This window comes from Dipodomys ordii, unplaced genomic scaffold (genome assembly GCF_000151885.1).
Source record: "Dipodomys ordii isolate 6190 unplaced genomic scaffold, Dord_2.0 Scaffold157, whole genome shotgun sequence".
NCBI classification, from domain to species: domain Eukaryota; kingdom Metazoa; phylum Chordata; class Mammalia; order Rodentia; family Heteromyidae; genus Dipodomys; species Dipodomys ordii.
In genome coordinates, this window is record NW_012267373.1 from 2,118,679 (window position 1) to 2,130,706 (window position 12,028).

General features: G+C 39.0%; 1 protein-coding gene and 1 long non-coding RNA gene across 3 annotated transcripts in view; one reads left to right on the forward strand and one right to left on the reverse strand.

Annotated features, from left to right (window-relative positions):
• The first annotated feature begins 899 nt into the window (after positions 1–899).
• LOC105998179 lies at positions 900–5,438 on the forward strand. The gene is made up of 2 exons (XR_001175676.1): positions 900–1,050; positions 4,580–5,438. It is a non-coding gene; the product is annotated as an uncharacterized LOC105998179 (long non-coding RNA).
• Dse (dermatan sulfate epimerase) overlaps positions 4,931–12,028 on the reverse strand; it is a 25,729-nt gene continuing 18,631 nt past the window's right edge. For both annotated transcript variants that reach the window (XM_013032829.1, XM_013032830.1), the window contains exons 4-5: positions 9,415–9,622; positions 4,931–7,511 (exon numbers count right to left, since the gene is read on the reverse strand). In XM_013032829.1, the coding sequence (XP_012888283.1) occupies positions 5,741–7,511; positions 9,415–9,622 (1,979 nt within the window). In that variant the 3' untranslated portion in view covers positions 4,931–5,740. The remainder of the gene's footprint in view (positions 7,512–9,414; positions 9,623–12,028) is intronic.

Genomic DNA, 12,028 nt, shown 5'->3' on the forward strand with positions numbered 1-12,028 from the left:
CTATCATGTTCTTTGAACTCAGCTCTGCTTCAGAAAGGCTACTACTATCTTTGTAGTCCAATATGGAATTTTTTTTGTATGTGTGTGTACCAGTACTGGGACTCCAACTCAGGGCCTGGACACTGTCCTTGAACTTTTTTACATAAGGATAACTCTCTACCACTTGAACCACAGCTCTACTTCTGGCATCATTTTTTCTGTTTTTTTGGGGGGGAGGGCATAGGGTAGAGTAGTTAATTGGAGATAAGAGTCTCTGGCTGACTTTAAGTCATGATCCTCAGATCTCAGTTTCCTGAGAGTATTACAGGGGTGCACCATTGGTGCCTTGTTCTAGTATGTGTTAATAGAATAATAGAACTATTGTATTAAACCAGGCAAGACTTTTTTTCTTTTTTTAATCACATCAGTCTATTAAAAATATGCTTAGCAGTCAGGCGCTGGTGGCTCATGCCTATAATCCTAGCTACTTAGGAGGCTGAGATCTGAGGATCATGGTTCAAAGCCAGCCCAGACAGGAAAGTCTGAGAGACTCTTATCTCCAATTAACCACCAGAAAACTGGAAGTGGTATAGTGATTCAAGTGGTAGACTGCTTGCCTTAAGCTGAAGAGCTTGGGGACAGTGCTCAGGCCCAGAGTTCAAGCTTCATAATCGACAAAAGGAAAAAAATATGCCTAGCACATATACTCTTTATATACAATTTAAAAGGCAATATTTACTTTACAGGATTATCAAGTATGCTTTCATTCCCTACTTCTGGGATCCATTTAAAAAAATGACTTCTCAATAATGAGTTCAGAGATCTCTTCATCATCTATAAGTCTCCCCATTGGATGACACACAAACTCTTATCAGTAGGGAAAACAGGCATATTTATGTGATGTGCTCTGTTTGCCAGTCTTTTGCAAGAAGTGCTCCAAGGTACCATGGCGTGATCCTCCATGTACAGGTGTGGCTGAGCTGCCAGCTGAATAACCAATGCTCCTACTACACTGCCCACCCATGGCCCCCACACCCACACTGCATTGTACTGTGTTCTCTAGGAAGTCAGGTGAGTTGACGTGGCTGGGCTATTGCACAATGTGTAAACTTTCCCAGGCAGTTGCTAATGCTTCACAATGGCCCCTGGCTTACTGGAGGTTTACCCATAGAGATGGGAGGCTATTTTAAGTTGTGCTTCGGCATCTGGGCTCTCTCGGTCCTATGCAGGACTACCCCAAGTAGAACAGCCTTCTAGCAGCTGCTTCTGAACCTGGTTAAGGCGTCTTCCATGCACTCTTTCAGAGATAGAATTTTAGAGTTTCTACTAATGAGAATGTTGAAGACTCCAGGATCTATTTGGAGCATCTCCCATGGCCAAGATTCACTGCTACATGAGCAGTTAATGAACTTAGTTCATGATATAAGCTAGACTTCTTCCTCCATTGAGGAATACTCTTGAGACTGTCTTACAAACAATAGAAATTTACTTCTTACAGTTCTGTAAGAAAGTTATTTCTTACAGTCTTCTTTTTTTTTGGGGGGGTCCAGTCGTGGGACCTGAACTCTGGGCCTGGGTACAGTCCCTCAGCTCTTTTAGCTCAAGGCTAGCATTCTACCACTTGAGTCACAGTGCCACTTCCGGCTTTTTTCTTTTTGCTTATGTGGTGCTCGGGAATCGAACCCAGGGCCTCAGGCATGCGAGGCAAGCGCTCTACCACTGAGCCAACTTCCCAGCCCCTTACAGTCTTCTTTCAGCTCTAGAGACTAGGATAGAGATCAAGAATCTATTAACAACTGGGTGGGGGGGGGGGGGGGGGGGGGGGGGGGGGGGGGGAGCCGGCATATTAGCCCAGAGGCCTGATTCACAGGTGGCTGTCCTTGCATGGTGACCTCATATGATAGATGAGACAAGAGACTTCTGCGGGGGGGCGGGGGGTTCATATAACATGATGATGGCCCCACTATCCTGTTGTCCCTCTCACAAGCTCCTGTCCCTGACACCATTTCAATGAGGATTAGGTTTCATCATAGGGATTGGGAAAATAGAGACACAAACATTCTGTCTATGCAAGCTCACTGTTACTCTTCTAGGTCCTGTCTTTCAAGATAATTTGTAGTTCCCTTTTCTATGTTTTTGTATTACAAACAGCTTTAAGTAGATACAGTGGTCTAAAAAGTCTTAATACTTACAATTGACATGGGAACCCTTACAAATGTCATGGACTCCTTCTTAGACAATGGCATGAAGGAGTTAAGAAGTCAAGATTATCTGCACAGGAATGTGAAGGGCCTCCGAAAGTTCGAGTCCTCTGGTTTTGGACCAAAATAAAAAATGTATAAACAACAAAAACCAAAGGTAGAAAGTGTGAACAACTCACAATATTCCCTTCACACACTCAAAACATGTCCCAAACCATTACAGCTTTTCTTGTTGTACGGAAAATAATTCCCAAGTATGTATTAAAATCAGTTCTCATGGTTGAATTTGGAATATGCTGGGCTGACAGGAATGTTTTTAGAAGCTCTTGTCTAAAGAAATTCTACCTCAGGAGCCCATTCCAAATGACTACTGTTTCCATGGGGACTCTGCACTGACACAAGTGTCCCATAACAAAAGTCCTTAGTAACTAGTTCCTCCAGACACATAGAAGGGACAGCATCTTTACTTTTCTGGTCTAGAAGGTAGTCCATCTGACTGCATTAATCAAAATGCTTATAGACTTAAAATTAAATGAAGGCAGGGGGAAAAACTACTCCCCCACCACACAAACCTACTCTATCACCCACCACTACACTCCAGTCAAACCAGACTCAATTTTCTGGAATCATGCAATCTAGAAGTAAAAGTGACTAGATTTGGATATTTGCCTGGGTTTAGTAATGGATAGCTGAGGTGACTGGGCCAGAGCTGTGGCTCTGAGCACTCAGAGACATACACACTGTTAGCAATCCTTGATTCATCCTGTCTGGTCAACACTCCCACAAAATATACATTGCGTGGCCTGTGACTTGGGCTTGAAGTAAGCCCTCTCCAGACGTTGTTCCATTGCAGGCCCCGTGGACCAACAACGCCAAGCGGAATGAATTCCTGATTGGAAACTTGCATCTTCCTACTTCTATTTCTTTATGCTGTCTCATCCATCATTATAGTTGATTATATGCTCACCAGTTACCAAGAAGGGAATACACAATTTCTACTTCATAAACAAGCTCTCTCTGTTAGTAATGCTCATTTTTTTCTTTAAGGCTCGGACCCAAAGTCCTGTTGATCCCTTATACAAAAGGCTATATATTAGCCAAAGAACTGCAACACTTCAAGTGAGCAACATTGAAATAGAGCCCATAACCTATCCGTTTCAAGGAAGATTTAAGATTGCTTGCCTGCCTGCCTAACTTCCTTTTTTGCTGATCTTGGGGCTTGAACCCAAGGCCTGGGTGCTGTCCTTGAGCTTCTTTTGCTCCACTACCACTTGAGCCACAGCCCCACTTCTGGCTTTTTTAAAAAAATTATTAGTTTATTGGACTTTCTCGCCTGTTTGTCTTTGAATCTTGATCCTCAGATCTCAACTTCTTGAGTAGCTAGGATTACAGGTGTGAGCCACCAGCACTTAGCTTTTGCTTGGCTTTCTTCAAGACAGAGTTCCTTAGTTCTGCTCAAATGTTCAATATCCCCAATACCAAATGTCTTAATATGAAGACCTGTGATTTGTTTCAGCATTATTTTTTTTTAAAGTTGACACTTTAAATTACTACCTGAAGAAGTATGCTGGTAAGAGAAGACAAAACACCACGTTCATTAGAAGGGGGAGGGGGAAAATTTTTAACTCATTGTGTCTTAAAGACACAAGGCTACCATATTTTCTTAAATGGCTACAAAAATGAGATACTACTACCATGACAAATGTATTGTCTAGCCCTAATCTGATGCACTCAAAAGAAAATCAAGACTTGGCCCTCACTTAGACTTTTCATCAACTCAGGCATAGAAATTTTGCTTGCATTTTGGATTTGAGATCAAGTTTCCTTGGAAGCCTCAAAGAGTAATCCTCAACCCCCTTTTTTCCCAAAATTTTCTTTTGATCACTTCAGACAATTTGTCTCTTGGATAAGAAAGAGAGAAATGTTGAATGAGGTTAAGTAAGCAGAGAATCTGTCCCATAAAGCAAGTTTAAATCCCAGTAAGAGCATCCATGCAAAGCACACGGAAGCATTATTCTTTTAAAAACATTATTCTTCTAACCAGTGTGTAATGACATCCTCCCTGGAGATTTTGCATGGGACAAAAAATACTTCCTCAGAAGTCAAGTACAATGAGTGAAGCACTATTAAAAGCCAACGTGTCTTTTATTTATGTAAAAAGATTCAAAATTAGAACTCAAAAGAGGCACTCAAAGGCGTTTCACAGAGTTCTTGTTTTTGTTGCCCCCTAGCATTTCCATGAACAAAAAGAACAAGTAAGAGGAAACGTTATTACAATGACTAGTTTGGACCTATAACTCAGTGACACATTACCTATTTTCAAGGGAGGAATATGTTGAATGTAATATCGCTTTATTCCTTAAATTCTTTTTTTAAGTATCTTATTTTCTTATGTTCAGGTACAAACTATGGGAAAATTTCCAGTATTCTGTGCTGCTGTTATTCCTGAGGACTCAGTTGCAAATAGCTATAGAAACTTTGTTCTTGAAAAACAAATTGATGTTACTTAAATAAATGAGAAGATGGGTTTTGCTTAAAATGTTTAAAATGTGTTTAAAAACCAAAAAAGGTAAACAAGTAATGAATAAAAATTAAAAAACCAAAAAGGTAAATAAGTGGATTATTTCTTCTGAAGCAATATATTATAAGCTTAATAAGTCCGTGTCCAAATAAAGATCTATCTTCAAAGATTTTTGAATGTTAACTTGAGTAATTTTGAATGAATAGAACCAAGAACACAATAGAGAAAATCACAATTATGATGTTTATTTAGCAAAATAAACTTGAAAGATTTCTATTAAAAATGTAAGAATCATATCCAAATTTTAGGCTCTCATATTCTTTGGTACTGAAGTTAGGATAGCAAATATTTTATTTTGAAACAGTCATTGGATCTATAAAGTTTCCCACAAAAGGAAAATATATTGAATTACCTGCATTTGTCTTATTTACTAAAATGCCACTGAATATATAAAATCAACCAATTACATGCTCTCAGAGATCAACTTCATCAAGAAAATATTCATTTTTTTAAATGTTTCCTACTGGAAATATATTTTGAGTTTTAATGATCTGTCATCATTTCTATTATGCTATCTGAATAGTCATCCAGTTCTTGTAAAAAAAATCTGATGTTTCTATTTTAAAAGCCTAGATATCTTGGAATTGTGTTTCATTCTTTTCCTCTATAAAAGTAAGAAGAAAAATACTAACAAGTTTAAATTAATAATAAGCCCAGTTCTAATTTTTGTATCTTAAGAAAAAAAATACTTCAAACATATATTTTTTTTCCTTTCTTCTACAAGTATATTATACTGACTGCTAAATCAGCAAAGCCAAATAGTTCCAGAAATACTGGGGAACAACCAAGCTACCATTATACCTTTGGTAAGTTCTTCACTGCTCCAATTCTGATTTCTCCACATCCCTCCTTTCTTGAGAAATCATGCCTTCCCTTTGTTTCTTAAAGTCGGGGGCAAGGGCAGTAAGAAATTGAGGCGAATGAATGACACATTTTTGCAATATGGTCATAAATGATCAAACCATGGATAGCTTCAGTGCTAGCACTGTGACTGGGAACAGGAAGAGTATAACCACAATAAAATACAGCTGTCTATGAGAAGAACCGCATAGAGACATCTCTGGCCATGGAGGCTCTGGGCCCTCTGGAAATAAGTCAGTTGCATTGCTAACATGACAAAGAAAATCACAATGTTCAGAATCAAGAACAGTCTGGTATAGGATGCAGACAGGGATGGCACTCCGCTGTGAGTCGCTGTCACCACCCGTACCTGCCCCAAACGGCCGTTCATGGAGCCTCCACTTTTGTGCTTTTCATAGGTTACATCTGCAAAATCTAAAAGGTCTTTCATTTCTTCATCTTCATCTATGGGTACTTCTTTCTGTGCCAAAATCTGAGCTTTCTGACGGATTTTTTTTTCATTGACTTCAATTTGTGCAAAAATATCAGGGACAGCATCCACAAATTTATAGCGCTTGCCTGCCCTTCGGTTTTTCTTTAATCTGCTTTGTTGCTGCTGCTGCTGCTGCTGTTGCTGCGATATGGCAAAGATCCTGTCGATGGCCTCCTCCGTCTGTCTCTTATCCGAGAACCTCAGGAGGCGCTCAGCAGTCTTCCTAAAGCTAGCTGTGTTCCGGACTCGAGACAGGATCTGCTTCTCCAGTAGCTGGAACACTGGCTTAAAATGCTGCAAGTTCCGTTCCACGATAGCAGCGTAGTCCTTCACCTCGGGGACAGTGGTGCTCTTGATGGCTGAATTCTGGTCAAACAGAATTTTGTGATGATCTGCAATGACCTGGGCAAAGGCAGACTGTCCTGTGGTCTCCCCTGTCCACAGGTAAACCGCATAGGCATGTTCACTGGAGGTTATGAACACGTCCAGTCGCTGAGAGTCCCCGTGGATACTAAAGCTCTGAACATCCACAGATGGCCCTATGAAGAGGTAAGCCGCCCTGGTGATGGGACTTCGGAGGTGCATTGTGACATTCACATAGTTGGTCCCATTGTAGGGATAGCCCCGAGGGTATGTCACGGAGGCAAAGGTTGCTTTCTCACTGTAGCCAGTATCGTCCATCCAGTACATTTTATAGAGGCCATCACGTTGTCTGATGAACGCCCCGTGGACCCCATCCACGGCTGTCTCCTCAAAAGGCACATCCACATTGTGGAAGAAACTTGCTGCTGTCTCCGGGGGACTCTCCTCCCCCAGGTGGATTTGGTCCACAAGGAGGAGAAGTTGTGGGTGCAGGAGGATCAGATTTCTCTGAATGTTCTTCAAGTGCAGCTGAGGGTTATAGGCTCCCACACCTTCTCCTCGGATAAAAACCACCCCATCTTTCTCCACGGCTGCCACCACTCTCCCCTGACAGCTAGCTGCCTGGTCATGCTTGTATTTTGACCATTTGGATGAACAGTCTTCTGTGACCTGACCCTCCCAGGGAGAAAAGCAGCTCTTGGACACAGCAGGGGAAAACATCAGAACATTGTTTAAGAAGGTGTACTTTGGCCCATAGAGGGCCTCAGTAATAAAAGGCACTCCATTGGGAGCAAAAGTGAATGAGTTTTGGTCTGGATGCTCATGCCCCGCATTAAAATTTCTCCATCCTTTGATCCAATCTTTATATTTGTTTCTGTGGACAATGTCGTATATTGCACGTCCCCCAAGTTTTCCCGACTTGAAGGAAAGGAAAGATCTATTGATTTCTGCAGGCAGTGAACTTCCATAAGTCACAACACCCCAGTCTTCAAAGTAATGCAACACAGGGGTCCCAAAATCTGGAGGAGGAACCGATTTCAAGTTGGCATCATACCTGAAGGGATTAATTGAAAAAAAAATTAATGGCTTTCAGGTGAAAGTAAAAAGAACTCACCAGAACTATGATGTCACATGATAGTGTGGCCAGAAGGAAGAACACACAAATGCTCCCAGAACATTGGCAGCTTTGACTGTATTAGGGAAATTTCTGGAAACACTGATAACGAACATGTAGAAGGGAAAACTACTGGTAATCAGAAGAGGGTACATCTTTATAACTTCTGGTCCTTAGGTTTCAGACTGAGATGATTTCTGCTGTTACTCTCTCCATGGACCTTCTTTACTAGACAGTTTTGAGTTACCATGGAAATGACTGTGCTTAGTAGAATTTCAGCACTTCTAGGGAACCTTGGGTTAAGATCTGGGCTCTTAAAACTGGCTAGAAGTTATATTGAATTATTCTACAGAAACTGAAATTATTCGATGTTTGGTTTGCAATCAGTTCCTCCTCCAAATACTATCCCTCTAAAAAATATAAATTAGAATAGGGTAGCATTTGACATATTAAGTTTATTGCCCATAACCTATCTAAGACTATAAATAGATACAATTCCAGGAAACTAATAATGGATAGTGTAAAATTGTGGTTACCATGGCTGAGTCCACAGCCAAAGGTTTTGGTTTTAATTTGCAGATAATGCAAATTAAAAAACCAATGCTCCTTCCTTTATTTATGATAAATGTTTATTATGAAGTAATATAATACTTAACATTAAATGTTCACAAAAGGTCCAAAAATAATAATGAAGTGTTCATTATTTTTGATGATTTTGGAAAGCTGCCTAGTCAAGAGTCGTGTGATTTTCTGGTCAAGGAAGGAGAAGGAGATTTATGTTGTTAACTCATACATACTTTTGCCTATGGAATCAATCTCCTATCATACCATCAGTGTTTATTGGTATTTGATTTTACCCTCTATTCAGGTGTAGAATACTGGCTTATATATTTAACCAATACAGAAGCAAGCTAAATAGTCACCTTTCTCTGAGTTTTTGGTTGATTTGCATATTCCTGTAAAGGCAGATTTTTTTTAATTCAAGTTAGATTTAGCATTAATCTAACTCCTAGAATCACATTAAAGAACTCTCTTGGGTTTTTAGTTATAGGTAATCTGAATAAAAGGGAATCGTTGCATATTAATTTTTAGGCCATATGTAAAAGTAGCTTAAAATGCTAGTTTAACTATAGACTGTCACAAATTTACTATTTTTCTCCTTTATTACTTAAACTCTGAAAGAAAAGAATAAAGAGAAGTAAACTATATAAGACTTATTTTGGATTTGAAAGATAATTTCACTAGCTCCAAAAGGTATCAGGATTAATGACAAACTGATGCCCTATCCTTATGATTTTAACTTAATGGATGCCAACAATATACTTGGCAATACTTGAAAAGAGAGACCCAAGCCTTTCCTGGGCTTAAAAGATTATGGCAAAATAATTACACCGTCTTTTTATTATCAAAGTGAAGCTGTCAAATACTGTAAAAATACTTTAAAACACTTTAGAAAGTTTAGGAACAGCTTTGCTATTAGAAGATTATAATGCACCATTTACCAAAACCAAATATTGACTGCTTCCTTTGGTGTAATTATCATAATAACTAGGTCTTTTCTCCTTCTGTGATTTCAAAAAAATGATGTAAAACCAAGGTCTGCTTATCAGTAACATATATAACACAGCCCTAACACATCTCAAAGAACTGGGAATAAAGATCAGGTCTTAAATGTGAAGAAACACTTCTAATTGAGTTTTAAGACACTGATGGGATTTGAACTGATGCTACACATACCCAATTGACATGGAGAAAGATTTTTAGACTAGTTTTCTCTGTAAATGTAAAATATATGAATAGCACCCTGTACCGTTTCCTTGAATGCCAGCCCAATGTGCCATACCAGAGAAACTCTGTGTGCAGAGTGCACCAGCGCTGTCCTTTGGAGGGTGTTCCAGGGCCTTCCACTACACGGTTCCTCCTGATTTGGTCAGCCAGCCAGTTTCCACTGCCATTACGCAGGACAAATTTATCCAAGAACACTAATTGGCTTTCTGGACCATAAAACCAATTGTAATTTGAGTCTGCAATAGCCACTGTTCTTTGAAATCCTGAAGAAGGAAGTTTAAAAACATGATGGTAAGTTTAAAACTAGATTCCCAGAAAGATCTAAATAATCATGTTCAAACCTAGTTACGAATTAGAATCAATGTATGTATCTTAGATAAGAAAAATAAACCCAAGATGTTTCTATTCTATACCAAATGAAGTCATCAAAATCTCCCTGAGAGTCTACTACAGATCGTGTGTGCAAGCCTCTATCGGTTAGTGGCAATTTGTCATTGACAGGTAATAGGTGGGTCACACTTATCAATATGTGTATATGCTGCACCTCTTCTTTGTTTTCCAAAGTCTACGCCATGTGCAATACTATTTGTATTTGTGCACGCATATCCTCTCGTGAACACCAAGTTCCTTCACCTGAAATGAGCACTAACTCTGCCAATGCCCAACCAATATTCTAGAAGAGATAACAGCACAAGGTACTTTAAAATGGCTTCAAAAAAAAAAGGAAAAAATTATACTGTCTATAAATTCAGGACAAAAACTCAATTCCCAGTAGAGATTCAGCAGGAGATTCACAAAAAGAAAATATATGGCTCATCAAGCCAGGTGTCATCATTGCTAGAGAAGAAAAATGCAAGACAGGATATACTACAAGATGCACATGAAAAAGAACAGAAGAAAACTCTCTAGAGCAGACAGAAATAATCATTACCAGAATATCAAAGGTAACAGAAAAAGAAAAGAGAAGGCAACAAAAACAAAACAAAACAAAAAAAAGAACCAAAACAAAATCCAAAATCTCTCCTAAAATCTTACTATGATTGTATTTACATAATTTAAAACAAATGATTTTGCTTTTTAATACTTTAGTAAATGCTCTTCCAAGTAAATCTTATTATAAAATATGGCATTCAAAAATATCCATTTCTGGCTGGGAAGGTGGCTCAGTGGTAGAGTGCTTGCCTTGCAAGCCTGAGGCCCTGAGTTCGATTCCCCAACACCACATCAGCAAAAAGAAAAAAAGCTGGAAGTGGCGCTGTGGATCAAGTGGTAGAGCGCTAGCCTTTAGCTGAAGAGCTGAGGGATAGCACCCAGGCCCAGGGCCCACGACCGGAACCCCCCCCAAAAAATCCATTTCAATTCTGAGTTCTATAGAAGTACAGGACATGTTCTATTCCTCTTAAAATCCTCTGAGTACAATACCTGACATATAGATGTTCAATAAAAGTATGATAAATTAATAAATAAACATGTAAGTGTTCCTCTTAGAGGCATTCCTATTGTTCTTCCTAGCACAGGAAGAGGCCCATACACAGCTCAAGGTGCACCCAAACCCTGAAATGGCTGGCCATTATATCTCTGCTCAAATGACAAATTCCTAGGAACTCTCAAAGATCTCCTGTTCATTGCCACTATGCACTGCAAACTCTTCTGTGTGTCTAAGAATAAGTGATAAAACAAGATTTTTTTTCCTGAACTTACTCTGCAATATTTTTGATAACTAATTCAATAAAGGAGACTCTAATCCATATATACACAACCTGAGAAAAATGGCTTTACATACTGAATTCTCTATTGCACGTCTAAAATCACCAAATAAAAATTCTATTTCTCAAAGGGAAAATATCTACCCTGAGAAAAAGTGACCTCCTGAACTTTCTCTAATATGCTAGTCCAGGTTTAGAAATAAGGAGTTATAAAGCTCTCTTAAGAAATGAATAAACTACTAAAACATACACACACACACACACACACACACACACACACACTTGTGTTTTAGAGCCAGTTCTCTGAGAGGCTAAACTGCACAGCAATATGAAATTTGATGTTTTATAGCAAATTGCCTTTTTGTTTTTTATATTCTATACCATTTATTCCTATAAAATATTTAAAGAAATGCTACAGCTTCAACTCAAATATGTAGGTATAGTCTTTCATTTGGAATCATGTCTGTGTGGTTTGGAATAAACAATTTAAAATGCAATAGAATTATGCAGGAATAAAGAATAAAAATAAACTGGGATATAATCATTAATGTTTAAATCTTATTTTGAGTCATTATTTTCATGAATACTTCCGATTATTCAAGTTCAGATAAATGCAAAAATCAAAGTTCAGTGGAGACTAGGAAAATATATTTGACACATAAGCTTTATAGTACCTAAATCACAAATCCTCATGTTAGCTCCCAAAATGTCCTGGCTACATGCAGCTCTTGAATTCAACTTTTATGTGATTAAAAAAAAAAGTACCAGGGAGTTCCGGAAAGATGGCGGAGGAGAAGCTGGATTCTGAACAAGCTCTCGCATAGAAAGCAGTTTTAGAGTTCCAGTGAACAGTCCTAAGCCAGAGAATCACACCAAATATGCCATCACAGGACAGAGAGTTAGGCAACAGAGGGGAAGCCAAGGCAAGGAGACACATCTGAGCGCTTGCCGGCAACCGCCGCG